The 18,779-nt window shown below is 43.7% G+C and overlaps 1 protein-coding gene and 1 long non-coding RNA gene across 2 annotated transcripts in view; both read right to left on the bottom strand.

Moving 5' to 3' along the window:
* Positions 1-147: 147 nt before the first annotated feature.
* Positions 148-10,843, bottom strand: LOC121702268. Its single transcript, XR_006028637.1, has 3 exons — positions 10,791-10,843; positions 10,384-10,464; positions 148-292 (listed from the first exon to the last, which is right to left on the bottom strand). It is a non-coding gene; the product is annotated as an uncharacterized LOC121702268 (long non-coding RNA).
* Positions 10,844-12,685: 1,842 nt separating this feature from the next.
* ube2e3 (ubiquitin-conjugating enzyme E2E 3 (UBC4/5 homolog, yeast)) overlaps positions 12,686-18,779 on the bottom strand; it is a 27,015-nt gene continuing 20,921 nt past the window's right edge. The window contains exons 5-6 of the mRNA XM_042084157.1: positions 14,284-14,431; positions 12,686-13,430 (exon numbers count right to left, since the gene is read on the bottom strand). Coding sequence (XP_041940091.1) covers positions 13,333-13,430; positions 14,284-14,431 — 246 coding nt within the window. The 3' untranslated portion in view covers positions 12,686-13,332. The remainder of the gene's footprint in view (positions 13,431-14,283; positions 14,432-18,779) is intronic.

Raw genomic sequence — 18,779 nt, 5'->3', positions numbered from 1 at the left:
GGACACCCTGAAGGCAACAGCTTTATTAAAATATAGCCATTAGCTTTGGTATGAGAGTATGTCACTGTGCGCAGAGGGAACATGGGGACAAATCATATAAGGACATACATAGAGCAGATGGGTATACAAAATACCCCCCCCAAAAAAAAGAGTGAATCTTCAGTTGACATGGAGTTTCACAATGGTCTCTGGCGTGGTGGACAAGTCGGTTGGTGTTTGGGGGCCTGTCAGGGATGTGAGATGGACTGCAGGGGTCAGTGGGTCAGCCATGAGATTGCAATTGCAGTATTTCCTGTTTGGCATTATGCCAAAAACAAAATGAAGCATGAGTCAAGGCCAGGGCTGCAGGCCAGCAGAGTGATTTCTGTACAGACAGGAAGAACTTTGTGATGTCGTCTGTCAGGAAGATCCCACATGTATGTTTGATAAAAATAGGTTCAATTGTAGGAGCCTTGACACCAATGTAAAACTGGGAAACTGCATGCTTGTAGGGTTGCAGCCCATGTGAGGCAAATGTGGGGCAAATATCTTCACAGTTTAGCTCTAGGCCAACGTTTTACTAAATAATACATCATTCAGAGTTAATAAAGATCCATGTAGCAATACGGCAGTGAATATAAATGTGAAATGTTGAGGGCATTGGTTCACGTTAGAGTCTGAACTGATGAGGGGCTATGAAATTCTGTAATTTTCTAAGAAGCTCTTGAGCTGTCATTTCCTAAGAAGCCCTGAGAACAATTAGCATTTTTTCTACCCTGTTGCGGTTTTATGTGGTTCCGTGTGGCTTTTCTACAAAGTCCACTTATGTGTGTGACTCAAACTTAAATGATTTCTGTGGAAATTCCCATGAACTGAGAACTTGAATGAAAACTATTTAGATGAAGTCAATAATTTTGAAAAGATTGTCTTGAATTAAGACCAGGGCATACGCTAAGGCAGGTCTTTTTGAATACAAGGAAATAATACATATAATGGTGGAGATAAGAGGTGATGACAGATTCATCTCAACATGCCTGCCAACCACACACAGGGCGAAGAAAAAAAGGTGCCAAGGTTTGCACCTCATGCCATCTTGTCTTTACATTTCAAGCACTTTCGGGAAAGTAGACAAGAGGAGCTCACAGTTCTCATCACTTTATTTTCACAAGAAGGTGTCAAGGATCCCGCCGATGCTTTGACACAGTTTGCCATTAGCTCTGAGTGTGATTGGGGTGAAATGCAGTCAAAGGTGGTAATTAATGTACGAATGCAGTTATTTATACCGTAATATGCTCAGATGATCCATTAGTCATTTCTAGCACATGGGGTCTATAGCTGGCGTTTCTGTGAGGGAGAGGAACAGCTTGCCGCAAACTCCATAAATGGATTCCAGTGGCTGTGAGTGTTCTTTTGTTAATTACACAAAGGAATGCATTAACAGCACTAGAGGCCCCTGATTATGGCCCAAGCTTTTTCCCTGACGCTACAGGGAGTTGTCTTGATGAACACAGGTCAAGTAGGAGGTTTTTCTTTTTGCTGATGTTGTTGACTTTAAATCCAAACTGTCCATTGCCATTGATTCATTGTTTGGGCCTGTGGGTTACGATTTGTTGTCTTACCATGGGAAGTGAAAAGTGAGCACTGATTTCTTTTCTTTTCTCAGGCACATTTTTTGACTCCGTGCCTAACATGTAGGGTACAAGCTGTGCCTCGATATTGAGACTTCAATGTGTCAAGGTTTGGTGGTTTTTGTCCTTTTGTGCAAAACAGACAGGTTGTTACCTCATTATGAAATGATTAAGAACGAGTCACATTGTCTACTTTTTCTTGATAATGCTGATCCTTCTGGTCAACTCCTTTTTCTTCAGAAACATTTGGTTACAACAAATCAAATGTCTCAACATAACAAATGGTACTATTTTCTGAAAAATAAAAGCTCATTATGAATGAGTTCAAGCAAAACTTCTCAAAAAAGTTGGGACAGAGGTATATTTACCATTGTTTTGCACCACTTCTTCTTTTAGCAACAGTCTCTAAATATTTGGTATCTGACTAGACCAGTTGCTGCCGTTTTTAGTATGAGACGTCACATTTTAGCTGCTCAACAGACTACATTACACAGCGTCCAAACTTTTTTGGAATTGGGGTTGTAGTAGTTAACTGACCGATAGAGGTGGAGGAATAGCTCTCTTGATTCCCTTGTGGTAAGCTTTTGATTGGTTTGGTGGACTGACCCACAGCAGCGCTAACTGATGCAATTGGTGTTAGTCTATTTAACTGCAGTCCCAAAGGTAACGTTAGCTGAGTTGGCTACGCCAGTAAAAGATAGATAATTTTTAAGAAGCAAATGGAAAAACTGAAACGCAAAATTGATATATGGGCCAAATCTCATAAAAACTGAAAATCAACCAACGGGCCGAATGAATCTGTCTTGCAGTCCAGGAGTTTGAGACCACTGCTGTAAGGCCTATGCCTTCATTTACATCTATCAGATCAACACCCCCCATCCCTCCCCCCAGCCCACACTTTCCTCAACTACTTTTAAAACCACCAGCCGCCACTGATAAATATATATATGTGTGTGTGTGTATATATATATATATATATATATATATATATATATATATATATATATATATTTATATATATTCAGGGTGAGTGACTTGGGGGGCACAGAGCTGGCCAGCTCTCACGTGTAAAAGGCCTGCTGAGTAAGGTCAGCTCACTGACAGGAGTCTGGCCAGGTCCTGCCCTCTTAAGCGCTTTAAGATTAAAGCAGCGGCATATTTATGTAGATCCCCGCCCCTCATCACTTTCGCTTATATGACCTTCGCAACCTACTGAGGATCACAATGTTTGGACTCTCGACGGATCAAACCATAGCAATCTCTAAATCATCTTTAGTGATTGCACTTCTAGTCCTTCTTTTGGTCGGTAGATAAGATAAGAGCATATTTTCAGTGATGGAGGCAGGTCATGTGAAGAAGGCCTTATATAAATGGCTGGTGTAAGCAATGACATAAAATACAACAAGAATGTAAAAATGTAGAGTTTATCAGTGACAACTATATGCTTTTTACAGACTAAGGGATGGGAGTTTATTTATATAGCACAATTCATACACATGAGTAATTCAAAATGCTTATGTGCTCAGACCATGCGCAATCATACATGGTACATCCATAAGATGATGTCGTGACCTTGGTGATTAAACAGAAGTAAAAAAATGACATAGTCCAGGCAAGTAATATGTATTAATTAGGGCTGTCAATCGATTAAAAAAAAAATTATCTAATTAATTACATACTCTGTGATTAATTAATCTAAATTAATCGCATATATATTTTTTGCTGTGAAAGTATTTTAAATATTTAAATTCAAATGAATCATTGAATAATCAGCATTAGTGACATTAAAGTTCAAAAACTCTTTTATTATTATTTTCACTGTTCAAATAATTGCCATAATAATCTATGATATGACCTAATATGCTGAGGAAATAAATTCAAAAGTGCTTCGGGAAGAAGTTTTTTTTTTACATATACAAGGCATTTCAGGCCACAGATATAACCTAGGGGACACAATGAAAATAAATTAACACTCCCCTCAATGTCAACACTTATTTCTTTGCATTGATGTGCGACTATAGAGTTGATGAACTCCGGTGATATGCAAATTCCTTGCTGCAGACATTGCAGAGGACTTTATTTTCAACACTATTTTTTATGAACACCATCAGGCCGTTTTTAAAAAGTAAATGTTCCAATCAATGATCCAGGCAGCACGTTTTCTTCTCTCTCCTTCATTTTACAGTCTAATTTTTACTGACTAGAACGGCTCAGGGTCAAAGGTCATACGGAAACGATTAATCTGCACTCATTTTTTATCAGTTATTTTTTCTCAAATTAATTAATTGAAATTAATCAGTTATTTTGACAGCCCTTGTATTAATAGATGATGTTTGTCATAAATGTTCTGATTCAAAACAAACTTGTGCTTAATGTCATACATTTTCTGATTCAAAACAAACTTGTGCTTAACTGACCGCTTACTCTCTAACTATAATCTTTTTCCTACATTCCTTCCATATTCAACACTACTTTTCTTGCTACTATTCCCCTGTTCCCTTCCTGTATGGCTCTCATATACTGTTTGACTCTCTGCTATATTGTTCATAAAAGACTTTGAGGAATTCATCAAAATTGCCCTGCATTGTCTGTACTCTGTCTAAGACCTGCAATAAACTGGCCAGTCTTTCAACACTCTACTACCCCTCACCTGCTGCAATACGCCAAGCAGTGGGGCATCCTCTTGGCTAGCAAGGGGTTTATTGTTAAAGACCTACTGTGGCCATTTGGTTAAACCCTGTAATATTAATCCAGTTCCTCAGTGATGCACATTCATAAGTTGCTTTCACCAACAAAAAAAAAAGTAACAGCTAGTATGCATCTCTGCATCTTCTTCCTCCTCCCTCATCCTGGAGTTGCCTTGCCACAGCTTACCTGTGGGCAGAGTTGCCAACCATTCTATAAAGCCTACCTCGTTCCAAAAATTAAAAACACCTGAGCTCGCGATGAAGGCAGGTCTTTGACGACAGAATAGTTAGTTGCCTAAGAGTTGATACACTGACAGTTCAAACCAGAAATCCTCACTAATGATCTTTACAGAGTGTGTCTGGAGGCGCTTGCGAAAGGGAGGCGCTTGCGCAAGGCGTCCTCTGCTCAAAGTCATCAGCCCTGTCGGAATCAGAGGGGATGCTGCTGTGTCTGAGGCAGGAAAGATGGCACTACATATCTCCACTGACAGCCCAAATGCCTCTTCTGAGAGAGTGGCGTGCCTTCTTAATTGCTCACAAAATAATTTGGCACCACAGCAGGGTAAATCAATCCAGTGAGAGAACAACATATTTCTTAAGGCTGGAGCATTTCCGCTTCTACTTTGTGCTTCATCTTTTTTCCCCAACGTCTTTGACGTTTTGCACACTGAATTATTTCCTGAGATGAGTCATGTTGGTTGATCTCATAGCAACAAACTGTCAGTCTTGTAACTAAGAATATTTATGGGCAGTTCTTGCTCTGCGTTAAATGGAATACTTCTGCCAACATTCGGCTGGTGTCACTTTGATGGATGAAGATCTCCACTTCAGCACTGACATCATAAGAAAGAAATCTTACATTGCTAGTAATTTTGTGAGGTATAGTGATATAATCCTTGAAAACCTGTTCCCGGTAATTGGCAAACTAACTGGCTTGTCTCACAGCTGATCTCCAGGCCTTTATTTATTTTATCATGATTATTTTATTAATCCTGAGATTTTCCAGCCGAGCTTATGCCATGTTTAATAAGGCTGTCTTAGTAAGTCACTTGAGGCGTGTCAGATTGTACATCTGATGTGCTAGCACGATAATTATGGCTACACACACATTTCTTCCACTAACGGTAATGTTGAATTCAACTCTGCGCAAACAGAATGATCCTTTTTGTTCCTCTCAAAGGATAACATACATTGTGAAGTCATCTTACTGAATCTAGTCATCTTACTGAAAAATCTGGACTCTCTTCCTCTCTCACCCTCTATGTTAATACAGAGTATGTATGGTGGGAATGACTCAGGAGACCAAGGCCTTATCTTCATGTAAGCTACTGATGACATCACAGGTGTATTGGTAGTTTGTTTTTTCCCTGTCAAATTGAGTGGTGATTAACAGGGAAAAATAGAAAGTCACTTGGCTCAAACAGAAAGATCCTTTTCTTTTCTCCCCAAGGCATGGATTCATACGAATACATCACCAAAATCAACAACAACAAAAATCTGACCACAAAGCCAAACACTGAACCTCAGAAGCAAAGCAAACCTTACGTTTGTGAGTTTGTATGTGTTTTCTACACTACTAGCCTTTGTCCCTGTGTAACACCGGGCTGTTTCCTCCAGCATCGTGGGTAGCAGCCAGAGAGGGGAAAAACCCCTCAGTGGGGGACAGACTGAAGCAATCTGCCCTTATTTGGACATTCTGACGGAGGGTCTTCCTGAGAGGCACGCTGTCTGGCCGGCCTGGAGGAATCCTCACGCTTCCTCTCCGCACAGCCTGAACCCTCCGCTTGGATTGTAATGAGTGCAGTGGCTGCGGTGTTGCCCTCGCATGCACACGCACACACACACACACACACAGGACGAGAAGGGGGGGTAACACAATCCCTTATGCGTCCGGGATACTAGTTAGACGAGTGGGATGCTCTTCCTCAAGAGTGGAGCCTGATGTCACAGGCCATGTGGCCGTGAGATCTGTGCGGGGAAGAATGGGTCATGTTTGAAAATCGCATAAACTCAGAAGCTTGTGCTGGATAGGGACGTGCCCATAAGAGGACCTCAGAGTGTGTTCTCACACCCCCTCCCCTCTAACAAAGTCTATGTCCCAGCTTCTGTTTCTCCTCAGATATGAAACTACGTAAATCAACTATGGATGCACTTACTCCACAGGGGAGAAAGGTTAATCGCCTGTTCTTGTCAAGCATTGTGACATGTTCTGGGACAGAGCAGTGTCTTTTTGTCGTCTGAATAGTATTTGGGATATACTGAATATCTTGTGCGAGATAAATTGCGTTAATCCACGTCCAAAAAAAATTGGGGCATGCTTTCATTTGGAGCTCTGGCTCCCGGACACGGAGCTGGATTCTCTCTTTTTCTCCCTCTCTGTTTCTCCCATGGCTGTTTGATAAATCAAGGCGCTTTCAAATAATCCCAAGTTTTACAGTGAGGGGAAGCAGACTGCGCTCGAGCATAGATGAACAGTAAACACAAGGCTGGGGCACCCTTCTCTCCAGCGGGACTCTCTCGCTCTTTCCCTCTCTTCTTGTTTTCATACTGTGAGACAGGAGAGGAAGTACTGCAACACAACTACAGACTCAGGGACCGCTGCCTGCCTGCCACGCTGATGGACCCACCAGAAAAGCGATCCCGCACACTGCCTTGTTTTGAACACCAATTAGGAGCTAAAATAATTAGACGGGGCCCGTCTGCCGGCTGATGCCCAGGCAGCGTCCACACCGCGCTGCTGTTTGAAGTCCAGATGAGCCATTTTGAGTTCCTCCACAAAGATTCATTGTTAGCTCGCTTCTCTCTCTCTCTCTGCCTCCCCAACCTCCTCCAACAAAAAAAATCTGCCAGAACTAATTCAAAACACACTCTTTCTGTGAAGGGATGCGAGGATTTGAACTTCACAGAGTGGTGTGGTGGTGTGGTGGAGGGGAGTAGTGGCAGTGTGGTATGGGGCAATTCCGTGGAAAATTATGTTTTTTGTAACATCCATAACGCCAATAAAATGTGATGGTATGGTATGATGTGAATGATTACATGAAATTTGAGCATTTGCTATTTTTGTCTGAAGAATGTACATGAGAAAAAATGCACAAAAAATTAATGTTATCATTCACATCATACAAATGCCAAGGCATTTCACTGGTGTTATGGATATGACAAAAAGTACATTTTCTGTGGAATTGCCCTATGTATTTTTTGGGTGCCCGTGGCTGAATGTGTCTGAATCACACTAACAGGGAAGCTACACCAGGCGCGTAACTGAAGCGTTCCAATGCGTTGTGTCTGCTGCAACAGTTAGCTTCCACTATAATCAATGGAAGTAGCTACACCAGACGTGATAGCAGCGCGTACGTTCGGAAAAAATAGATCAGTATTCTAAAAAGAAAAGAAACATCTGTAACATCTGTTAAATGTGCTGGAGTGGCCAGTCACAATCTGATGGCAGGTCTGTTCACCAGGAAACTTAACAAGAATATAAGGCAGTGGTTCTTAAACTTTTTGTCTGGCGACCCCCTTCTCTCTAAATGTTGCGAGGTGGGCATTGGAAGCAGAGGCAGAAAATGTCTTCTCTCATAGGTAGGCTATGTCAACACCAAAGGCATTATGTCAATGGCAGCCTTTGACTAAAAACCTTTAGAAAAATGTCTTCAATGTCTTTGCAAATCATTTCGCGACCCCTCCAATATTTTTGGCGACCCCCAGTTTAAGAACCACTGATATAAGGTACCAGTGGTGTAGCTGCGAGGACTACTTCCTATAGTTCACATCACCTGAAATGAGACGTTCCAACATTCCAACCACCACCTCTTCAGACAACACATATAAATCCTAGGCATCCTATTATGATTGCAAATCAGAAGCCTCCCTGATAGAAGGCCCCGGCCTCATTCCCCCACTCTTATTGAGACTGTGCACTGTGGATGTCATGATCACCACAATTCAGTAAGAATGCCTTAGAATGAGGAACACAAAAAAGAGGTCATCCACAGGCTATTCACAGCTTCAGTGTCCCCGTACGAGCTGGAGCTGAGAGTCAGCTGTGAAGAAGTCCGGCAGGTCCTCCTCCACCAGAGACGCCCAGGAGCCTCTTGGAGCGCTCCTCGAAAAAACTGACAGGTTAACAGCACTGTAATCCCAGCAGCAGCTGTGTACTGTGCAAGCATCTCGTGTTGGTGTGCGTTTGACTGCTAAACTGCCATCACAATAGCGTCCCCGAGGAGATACTTAGCAGGCCATCTGAGCATCATGATGAAGACAAAGCCGCTCCAATTTGTGTCGCCGCCGTGGCGACGGCAACGAGTGGAGGCGCAGCGCCATCTGTTGGCCATGCCAGTGCAGACAGCATGCCACAGCATGCCAGAGGAGACTAAGAGCACTAGAAATTAACTAGCAAGATAATGGAGTTATGTGCTATGTTTTTGATACTGAAGCCTCACTGGCACCAAAGTCATGCACTGATACTAGAAATGGCCTATACACAGTGACCCTTGCCACAGTGAAGAAACATGTCTCATGAATATCTGACCTCCCTATTGGGACTCCAACCCATGACCTGGGAGTTTCTCACAACATGTTTAAACAGTTGACATTCGCAAACAGGAGAGGAGCGATCAAAAGAGTGTACTGTTTGCTTGTCACCCTCCAGGGTGGAATGATAACAGCCCCCTCCGGCCTGTCCGTGTCAGCCCGCCTTCATGTGATCATCTGTGTGTGAAGGAACACATGGCCCTTACTGTATAGCACTGTGAACAAGCTGTGCACTTCATGCTCAATTCAGTCACATCATTCTGTTCACTATGGTATTTAACCAGGGAAATCAAGTATTGGTTTCTTAAGGAGGTCCTGCGTAGAAGTCAGCCGATGCAGTGGAAACAAAGTGAACCGAAGAGGGATTTCCTTGATCAGTGAAATCATTTTCCCGAAAAGTCATTTAATATAAGCCTTTCCTAGCAAAGTAACATCTACCCAATCAAGTTATCTTGGGTTGGTTTTAACCTAAACTAAACTATACATACAGTCTGTATAATGGGGGAAAGGGATGCCTGTATATTACCTGAAATAAGACCATATGGAAATTAAACAGAGGGCATCCTGTTTCACACCACACATGGTAAGTGAATGGATAGGGCAGCACTTCACTTGGAGTGGAGACAGTTGGATATAATATGTATGGCAATAGTAGGCTACACTCATGTGACTGACTGACCCACTCATTCAAAATACTATCAAACACCAACCCTGACACGCTAAAAATATGTTAAAGATGAATGGCGGCTGTAGGCCTACCGGAGAGGCGAAAAAAGACTGCGGTCCTTGAAAAACAAAAGGAGAGGCCCAAGCAATCACAGTCGGCCGGCCTGACCGCCAGGGCGACGTAGGCTACTCAAAAGGGGGTAACACATGGCTCACTTGCTTCATATCAATTAACTCATTGTGCTTTGTGTTTGTAATGGCCCGCCCGCCAGGGGAGAGGGTCTGCTGTGCACAAAGCCTCCGCACACCACACTTGAACCCTAGTGCCCAGTGCCCACTCCCTGTATTCCATCAAGTACCATCCGCCCTTAGGTCAGAAGCGATCAAAATGGTCGGCGAGAAAAGGTTAATGGTCAAAACAGCTCTCTGGAGGGGAAAATTGTAGCTTAAACGATTCCATGTTAAGTACAATACCGTGCATTTTTTGCGTTAAGTAGGCTATACGGATCATTCCGGATTCGCGTGAAGGCTGATATCAGCTGCAACTGTTTCTGCCCCTGCGTGGCTTGGCAAGCATTCCCAATTCAGAGAAAGCCAATGTCTGTCGCTAGAAAAAGCTTGCGCAGCGGTAAATGTACATGATGCAGATTTTTTTTTTATTTTTTTTTTAGCAATGTGCGTTTTCATGTTAAGCAAAATCTTTGTAACACGGAAAAGTGAGTGTGACAGAATGCCCTCGAGCTTCTATTATGGCAAGTTCTATGCTGCTAGCACTGAACTATCCGTGGACTCGCGAGAGTGAAATTTCAATTTTAAACCGCACAAGACTCTGTATTTCCTCTGACAGCATCAATCAAAAGCCGTTCAGCGCGCCGCAGACGGGGGAAACTCACCGAGCAGGGTCAGGGAAAAGGCCTTCCTCCACTGAATTGTGTTCGGATAGGACCGCAGACCCTGCCGTCATTACTCACACACTGCAAAGAGATTTGAGACACTGCTGACTCGAAGTCGGCCTTCCATCATGGATTTTGGCCTGGGCTACAGGCTAAAGCTCTCCATGCTTATTATGGATGTATTAGATAGTGGCTATCGTGAAAAATCGAGTGTCAGGCCGACTGAGCATAGATGGATATAGCAAAAATGAAAATTGCCTTTCATTTAGCCTAAATAGCTTGCCCAACCTTCCTTTTATGCACCGTGATTCCCTTTCCATGTTTAAATTGGTTAATTTAACATTATGAGTGCAGTAACATCCAGATTGAATCCACAAAAGAAAGATCAGGAAACGGTGTAGGCCTACCTGTGGAAAATCTTCCTCATTGTACATTAGCCTACACCACCATCAACGACAGCAAGTACCCAGTGAGCATCTTCTGCAAGCATGTCTGCAGTCATTAGCGTTTCCGAAATCAGATACTACATGTTTCTTTGATGCTTTGTCTCCCTCAAGTGGCGATGAGCAGTAGCCTACAGATCTCACTGGGTCCAAGAGGTAGGGTAGCCCTGCTCTCTCTCTGTTGTCAGATGTAAATTGTGGACATTACACTTTAATGACAACTTGGAATAAATTGATGCGAGAGAATTGACTTGAATGTAGGTGACAATTCAGTCAACTCTAACGAGTTTAAACAGACTCACACATGCCTGGAAGTCAAGACCATTGTTACCATGGTATCACTGGTCAAGCTGGACAGGGTTTTAGACCAACAAGGTTTTAGAACTAGAATTTGACCAGTTAGGCTAGCCCTGACTGGTCACACATGCCTGGAAGTCAAGACTATTGTTACCATGGTATCACTGGTCAAGCTGGACAGGGTTTTAGACCAACACGGTTTTAGAACTAGAATTTGACCAGTCAGGCTAGCCCGTAGGTTTTGTTTGCACATCTTGATCATGTAAAAATGATGCACTTAATTTGAAAATAATGGATTATAAAGGATAAGGACAAGGCCTTTAAAACCAAGTTACAGGCATCATGACAGGTTTTCCTTGCAACACTAGGTCACCACAGGTTCAATGAAGTGAACCGTTGAAACAGACACTGATTGTGATGTTGGTCAAACTACACAAATGCCTGAATGAACTTTGCCGTTTTCCTACTCACACACAGACATGTGTCATCTATAAAATGTTAAATACTTGCTGATGGATTATACACATCACAAAACAATGCCTCAGAAAGTGTCTGAAATTATCATACAGGATGATATAGCCTCCTATAGCCTATCAGACCAAACCAGTAAAAAAAAAGATGTAAAAAAGCATAAGTCAGCAATAGGTACTAAGCTTGAGCCCTCCTTACATCCTCATAAAACATCCATCTCAGGGCCGCTCTAAGCAGCCAGGGACACCAGCACATTAACAGTGCAGAGAGGCAGCACCTCACGCATATAAACATCTTAACAGACACTTCAAGAAATATGAAAATGACTCCCGCCTCATAAAATTCATAAATACACTTCATAAAAAGCAACTTCGGGCACCAATTAAATGGGCTGCACAGCTCTTTTCACCCCTCAACCCCTCCATTCATCCATTTTTAGGCTGCAGAAGCATCTAAGGCAGCCTAATGGTTAAATAAACGGCAGCGCCACAGAGAGTCACAGATCAATTTGGATCAATCGCGACTCGCAGCGGGGAGGCTGGTTAACATTGCCACGGCCAGAGGTGTTGTTGGTTGTCGCCGTACAGTGGCACATTCCCACGCATGCTAACTCACCCTAGGGACCTACAAGCTGACCTGCACACTGTGCTCAGGTCAGACTTAACAAGGAGAGAGACATGCAGAAGGACTTATAATAACAGCGATAATAACTGTAAAAAAAAAACAAACAAACTGGGGTCTCGTGTGAAAAAGACTTCACTGGTTTAACCTCAAGACCGAATCTTATTATCTGAGATGTGTGATGTGAAAGCTAAATGTTTAAAAAGACCCCACCACCTCTTCCACTGTCAAAGTGAACTTTGTTTTTTATCATTACCATGCTTTTACAGTTCCATAATCATTATAGACATGTGGCAACCATCTCATGGCTCATCTGACCCTGCCAAATGATTGTACGCAATGGTCTGCCAATAAATGTAAATAAATGGAATGCTGAGAGCGTACAGCCTGACCTAGCCAGTGTGAGGGTTTTGTTTTGCGAGCCTAGCCGACCATGGCGTCTCGGTCATCCGTGAGTAACACACTACACCTTACCCTGGGGGACAAGTTTATTGTGTTTTTGAGTTGGGGGGAGGGAGAGAAGGGGGGTGTTACAGTGGTGGCTCATTCTGCTGAGCTACAAAACGTTCAATGAGAGGTCTTCATTACAAACTGACAAGAGGGAAAACACAGCACAACAGCATGTACCACATAACTGGAAATGGATCTGGGTTTCATATAAATGACATCATTTCTAATAATCTACGCTAGATTTTTTTTTTTTTTTCCATATTTTTCATAACTTCATACAGATAATGGATTAGGCTAAAATGCACCATAATATTTGGTTGACTTTTTAGGAACATCTTCCTTATTACATCACAAAATACATTTTTATATCCCAAAGAAGCAAGACTTGCAAGTAGGCATTTAAACATAACTAAATCTACAGCTACAAAATTCTACTCCGATAGTCTTTACCTGTTGGGCTCCCTCTTCCCAGTCCACGGTGGGTAAAAACTCGGGGCAGAATCGGTATGACATATACACAGAAGTCCGTATTGTAAAGGCTATAAAGATTTGTTGCACGTTGTAAAGTTGCCTCCTGGATCTTTACACTGCGGCGGCAGGTGTGGGGGGAGGGGGAGTTGAAGGGGAGGGGTGGAGGGAAGTGGGCGGGTTGCGGGATCCTGACGTCTTATGTGGCATATCTCTTGGTCCACTGTCGGGCTATCCTGTCATGCTCAGCTCTGTTGGTCAGGTACTGAGTGGCTATGCTTCCCACCAGAGGATCCGCTGTGGGAGAGAAAGGGGAGAGACGGCGCCGGGTTATGATGGAGAAATAAAAGTGTAAGCACACACTGAGGGAGAGCAGTGGTGGCGGGGAGTCCACACACTGAGGGAGAGCAGTGGTGGCGGGGAATCCACACACTGCCTTGGAGCGCCGGATTTGATGTACCGTCACCCGCACTGCACTGTCACATCACAATTTTCAAGCTGACAATACATATTTTCTGATAGAGAGAGGACTTTCACTCACACACACACACACACACACACACACACACACACACACACACCCTGAGTTCTAGGCTCTAGTAATTGACTGTTTTAGATAGATGTGTTCCGTTCCTTAGATGCAAACTGTTCCATTTTACATTTCCATTCCATTTCACTAACTATTCATGAAAAGCACGGTGCTTGAAAATATTTTTTCACATTGTAGCATTGTATTTAAAAAAAAAAAACAAAAGAAACCCACGAAAAGCTTCTCACTACAAAAGCAGAACCAACTGATGATCCTTCATCAGTCTGACATGTCCTTCACATCTGTGAACATTCTCCCCTAAAATCTAGTTAAGACATGAAAATGCTTTTTTTTCCTCGGGACCATAATAAATAAATCCCTCCTGGCAATGACAACTCAATCTGTACATCTGCCGACTCCCGCCGACAGGTCAGATTGACTGACTGATGGCCTGATAGCACTGCGGTTATTGAGACTGATGGGTTAGAGAGAGAGAGAGAGAGAGAGAGAGACTAGTGGGAGAGGGAGACTGGTGAGTTAGTGAGAAAGAAAGAAAGGGAAAGAGAGAGAGAGAGAGAGAGAGAGGACTAAGGACCAGGAGGAGGAGACAGCACTGCTCACCGGGATTGCAGTCCGTCAGTAGGGAGCAGATGGAGAGGAGGACCTTGGAGATAGTGAGTGCCGGGCTCCAGTTGTCCTTCAGGATGTCCAGGCAGATCACGCCCTGACTGTTGATGTTGCAGTGATAGATCCTTGTGCGGAAAGTAACCTGGTGGGAGGGGGTATTAGAATGGGATTGTCACATGTTGCATTTTGCACAGTGAAGAGTGGTGTGGTGAGAACATATACTAAAATTGGAGACAAAAATAAAATCTAATGAAGCGATAGGCCCAGCAAGGACATCCGCAACCTACAGTTGATTTTAGAGGAACTAAGCAGGAGGGATGATGCCCCCTTAGCTGTTCTAAAATCACTGTAACTCGTGGCCTTGCAGGGCTTGCTGCTTTCATAACAGTTACTACATACATCTGCCAAGGTTTCATAAAACAAACACAACGAGATAAAACACTACAGTTTATCATTAACAATTCATTCCTTCGCCAAGCAATGCAGTTCTTCAGCAAAAAAATGGTTGCCATGCAACACACACAGACGCAATAACACAGTTTCCGCTTTGTGTGTTAATGCTGATGTAATGCCATCACAGGTGTATTATTGCAGAGTGTTTTACAACAGCTTTGAACACAGCTCAGCCAATCACAATCAAGGACTGGAATTACCCATTGTAGAAGACAATATACTCATACTTAACACACTGCAAAACATGTGGTAAATATTCAGCAACATACCATCTCCATGTCTGCATCCTCACTATTCATCCTCATTTGTTGAGCATACACTTCTCAAAACACTTTTCACATGTCATAATGTAAAAAGCTTACTGTATAGCAGACCTGGGGCCTGTACTACGAAGGGAACTTAACCTACCAAGATGTAACCCAGGGTTACTTTGTTAAACCAGGTTTGACAAAACCTGGTTATCTTAAGTGGTGTTAATCGGTACTACGACGCTGATTATGAAGTTGATTTGTTGAGCCGGGGTTAACCTAATTGGAGTTTGTGCGCGTTCACATAAAAGGGGCGGGTTGCAGCGCAATTCACCACTTTCAGTGATGACGCGTTCACCTTATTTTACGGATGAGGAATGCACAATTATTATGACAAGTTATGAGGAATTAAAACCCACTCTACGACAAAAATCAAATACGTCGGCAGTGAACAAAGCAAGGCAAGGCTGTTGGCAACGTATTGCAGATCGGGTAGCCTAAATGCCTAAGTAAAGTTTTATTTCCACATGTTCTTCAAATATGTGTTACGGAGGATTAATAGCTTGCGGAATGTCTGAAATGAGTTGAAATAATTAAATTGCCTATTTTGAGTACAGAGAAATGCCTACAGATGCAACACAATTCAGAAGTGGGCATATAGATTACAGTAATAGGATAATTGAATGTTTAAGTAGCCCCCATTGACTGATTTAGTGTATGCCTAATCCTGTGAACATTTCAGATGCAACACCATTGCTACCATTGCAACGCACATGGCAGCAGGTGAAAGTGAAACACAAACACATTATTCAGAATAGTAGGTTTATAGTTATAGCTTGCATTAATATTTCTTAATTATGAAAACATGTAGGCCTATGCTTATAGCCTTCACTTGGCCTCTGTTTTACAGCTAACAAGAAAAAGGTGTCTTTGAACACTACTGTAAGGCACCAGAGTGTTTTACAGTAGCAGAGGAGTTGGCCATCGCAAATAATAGTGGAAGGCTGATTATGGACGGGGTTGAGGGAGGCATTCGGTCGGATTCTGGTGCTGTGGAAATGTGTAGCCTTTATGTGCAGGGTACAGTAATATGACATTCAATTCAACAAGTTTGTTAAAATGGTGATTTTAATTTATTAGGCCTGCTGTAGCCTAGGCCTATGTCCGATTTATTTTCGGACATACAGTATTCTTGCTCAGATGTTCAGCATCACCGATTAGATGGAATACATGAATGTCCACGTAAGGGCATTGCTATGACGGGTGACATTAGAGACTTCTGCCTAGATCATCTGACAAAGATAACAAATTCCCTCGGCTGACAATCTATATCTTCATAGAGAATATATGGCAGTCTCTAAAACCCCTCGCCCTGTGAAGAGAGCCCCTCACGATTTGCGCTCCAATATTGTAGGCTATGGATCATCCAGGTGAGCAGACATTGTCTCGAATTGTTAGTGGAGGGGTGGTACTTATAAAGGGTGTGGTTAACGGAAACCTCGGGTTAACCAAGAACATAACCTGCTCGGAGCAGGTTTGAGATGCAGCGTAAATTGCCATGGCAGCATACCTCGGTTAAAACCTATCCACCTTTCGTAGTACGGGTTAATCGGGAAGTTACGCCACACGTGATCAAGTTACTCTCGAAGTTACCCAGATAAGCCAGTAACCCCGCTTCGTAGTACAGGCCCCAGTGTGTCCTGATAAGCACTGATAAGGGTAATCTGAAAACGATGACTTCATTCATTCTTCTGGCAGAGAGCACAGCTGCTGTTGTACTGGGAATCCGATTCTGAATGAGCAATACGAGCCAGGACCCCCCCCCCCCCCCCACCCCACACACCCCCCCCACCAGTCGATGAGTTTAAGTGTCACTGCCACCCTCCTTATCTCTCACACGACTGTATCCATATTACACACAGCCTGGGATTACTGATAATGCCGGACTGCATTATCAGGCATGCGTCTGACTGCTCCATTGTTGTGCAGGAGAGAGGGGGGGGGGGGGGGGGGGGGTCCAACTAAAGGTCAGCAAGGAGCTGTGTCGGGGTCATGTGCTATCATTAGCTCCCGAGGTGGCCTCTGCCACGGTGTTTGTTGACAGCGACGGCACAGCACAAAGCTTTGGCGCTTCTGCTTGTGGTGGTGGCTGAGCAGCAGGCCCTGCCTTCACATGACTGTGCAAAACCCCTGCGACCAATATAACCCCCCAGAGCAGAGCGGCGTGGAGCGGAGCAGAGCGGGCCAGCACAATGCCCGTATTGTGGAGGTGTGGAGGTCTGGACGCCATGGAGGGCTCAGAGCTGCCTGCCAGAGTGTGCTGCTGCTACTGCTGCTACCGTCGCTATGCCAGGCCTGTGTGCATGCCATGTGCTTTCTCTCTCTAATGCTAATATTCTCTCTCTCTCTCTCTCTCTCTCTCTCTCTCTCTCTCTCTCTGGAGATTAGTAACAAAATAATTGACACAACCCCAACAAACACCAACAACCTCCAACATCCAGCAGCTGTTGCTTTGAGTTGTGTCAAGTCTCGCTGTCATCCGTTATTTTCAGATGTGTGGATATTTTGGTGGCCATTATCCTTTACTCCTCTATCTTGCCCAGCATTCTAAACCCACTAGCACGCTTCAGACATGCTGGGAATGTCGGAGTTTGTTTGGGCCAGTGCGGAAAAGCCTTCACAGCGCAGAGAGAGAGCGATTTTTCCTCAGGGAGAAAGCTTTTTCCCTCCTCCTCCTCCTCCTCCTACTGCATCACCCCACAGCAGCTCGTCTCTCTCCCTCTCTCTCTCTCTCTCTCTCTCTCTCTCTTGCCTCCCGCTCTGCCCGACTAAAACAAACAAACACACTTCTCCGTGTCACTGTGCAGAAATGAACAGTGCAAAGGCACCATTAGCTCGCTGAGCTCCATGTGCAAATATTAATTTTGACAGAGTTAGGGCAGGAAAGCAGACATTATTTTAGACGCATATGTGTTTGTGTGTGTGTGTGGAGGGGAAGGGGATGTGGTTGTGGTGATGGGCTGTGTGTGTGTGTGTGTGTGTGTGTGTGTGTAGTGTGCGTGTGTGGGTGTCTCATTGCTGTGGAGTCTAACTGCTGGTGTCTGTGCTATTCTCTCGTTTCTTTCTGCTGTCTTGGCCTCAGCACATCCAGCTGTGAACTGGCTCCCGCACTCACTCAGGCAAGGATTAGAGGACCACAAACCAAGGAGCTGTGCTCGTCTTCACAACACACGCCCAAACACAAACACACAAACACAGAGAGAGAGAGAGAGAGAGTGTAGACAGGATATCTCTAAGTTGCTGTGCTTCATCTCTAAACAAAAGAAATGGTGGTGGTGGTGGTGGTGGTGGTGGTGGTGGTGGGGGGGATCTGTGGTGTGTCTCTATCACACAAATAAATCCCCTGTTCATAATTACTGGATTAGGCTTCCAAATGCCTTCAAATTAACAAAGACCAGCCTCCTGCCCCTGCGCTTTATAAGAGAGTGTCAGTAACACATGGCACCAGGCCTTTCAACTGACGAACGAGGAGCGAGAGTGTTAAAGACTAGCAGTTCCTCTCGCCAAGATGAGGCGTCCGCTGGCTAATTCAGCAAAGCTCCTTCTCCTTTGTAAAGTTCTCAAATGAACTCATGACCACAACAAGACCCATGACACAACATTTCCTGAGCCACTTTCAGGGAACAAAAAATAACCTGCCAAGTCATCTGACCTCCACAAACAATACATTCCTAAGAAACCCCAAATTGATTTCGGTATTATTTCAGTATCATTGTTCCCTGACAAATG

Source organism: Alosa sapidissima, chromosome 2 (genome assembly GCF_018492685.1).
Source record: "Alosa sapidissima isolate fAloSap1 chromosome 2, fAloSap1.pri, whole genome shotgun sequence".
NCBI classification, from domain to species: domain Eukaryota; kingdom Metazoa; phylum Chordata; class Actinopteri; order Clupeiformes; family Clupeidae; genus Alosa; species Alosa sapidissima.
Note: the sequence above shows the minus strand (reverse complement) of the source record. Positions and strands in the feature narration are given on the sequence as shown.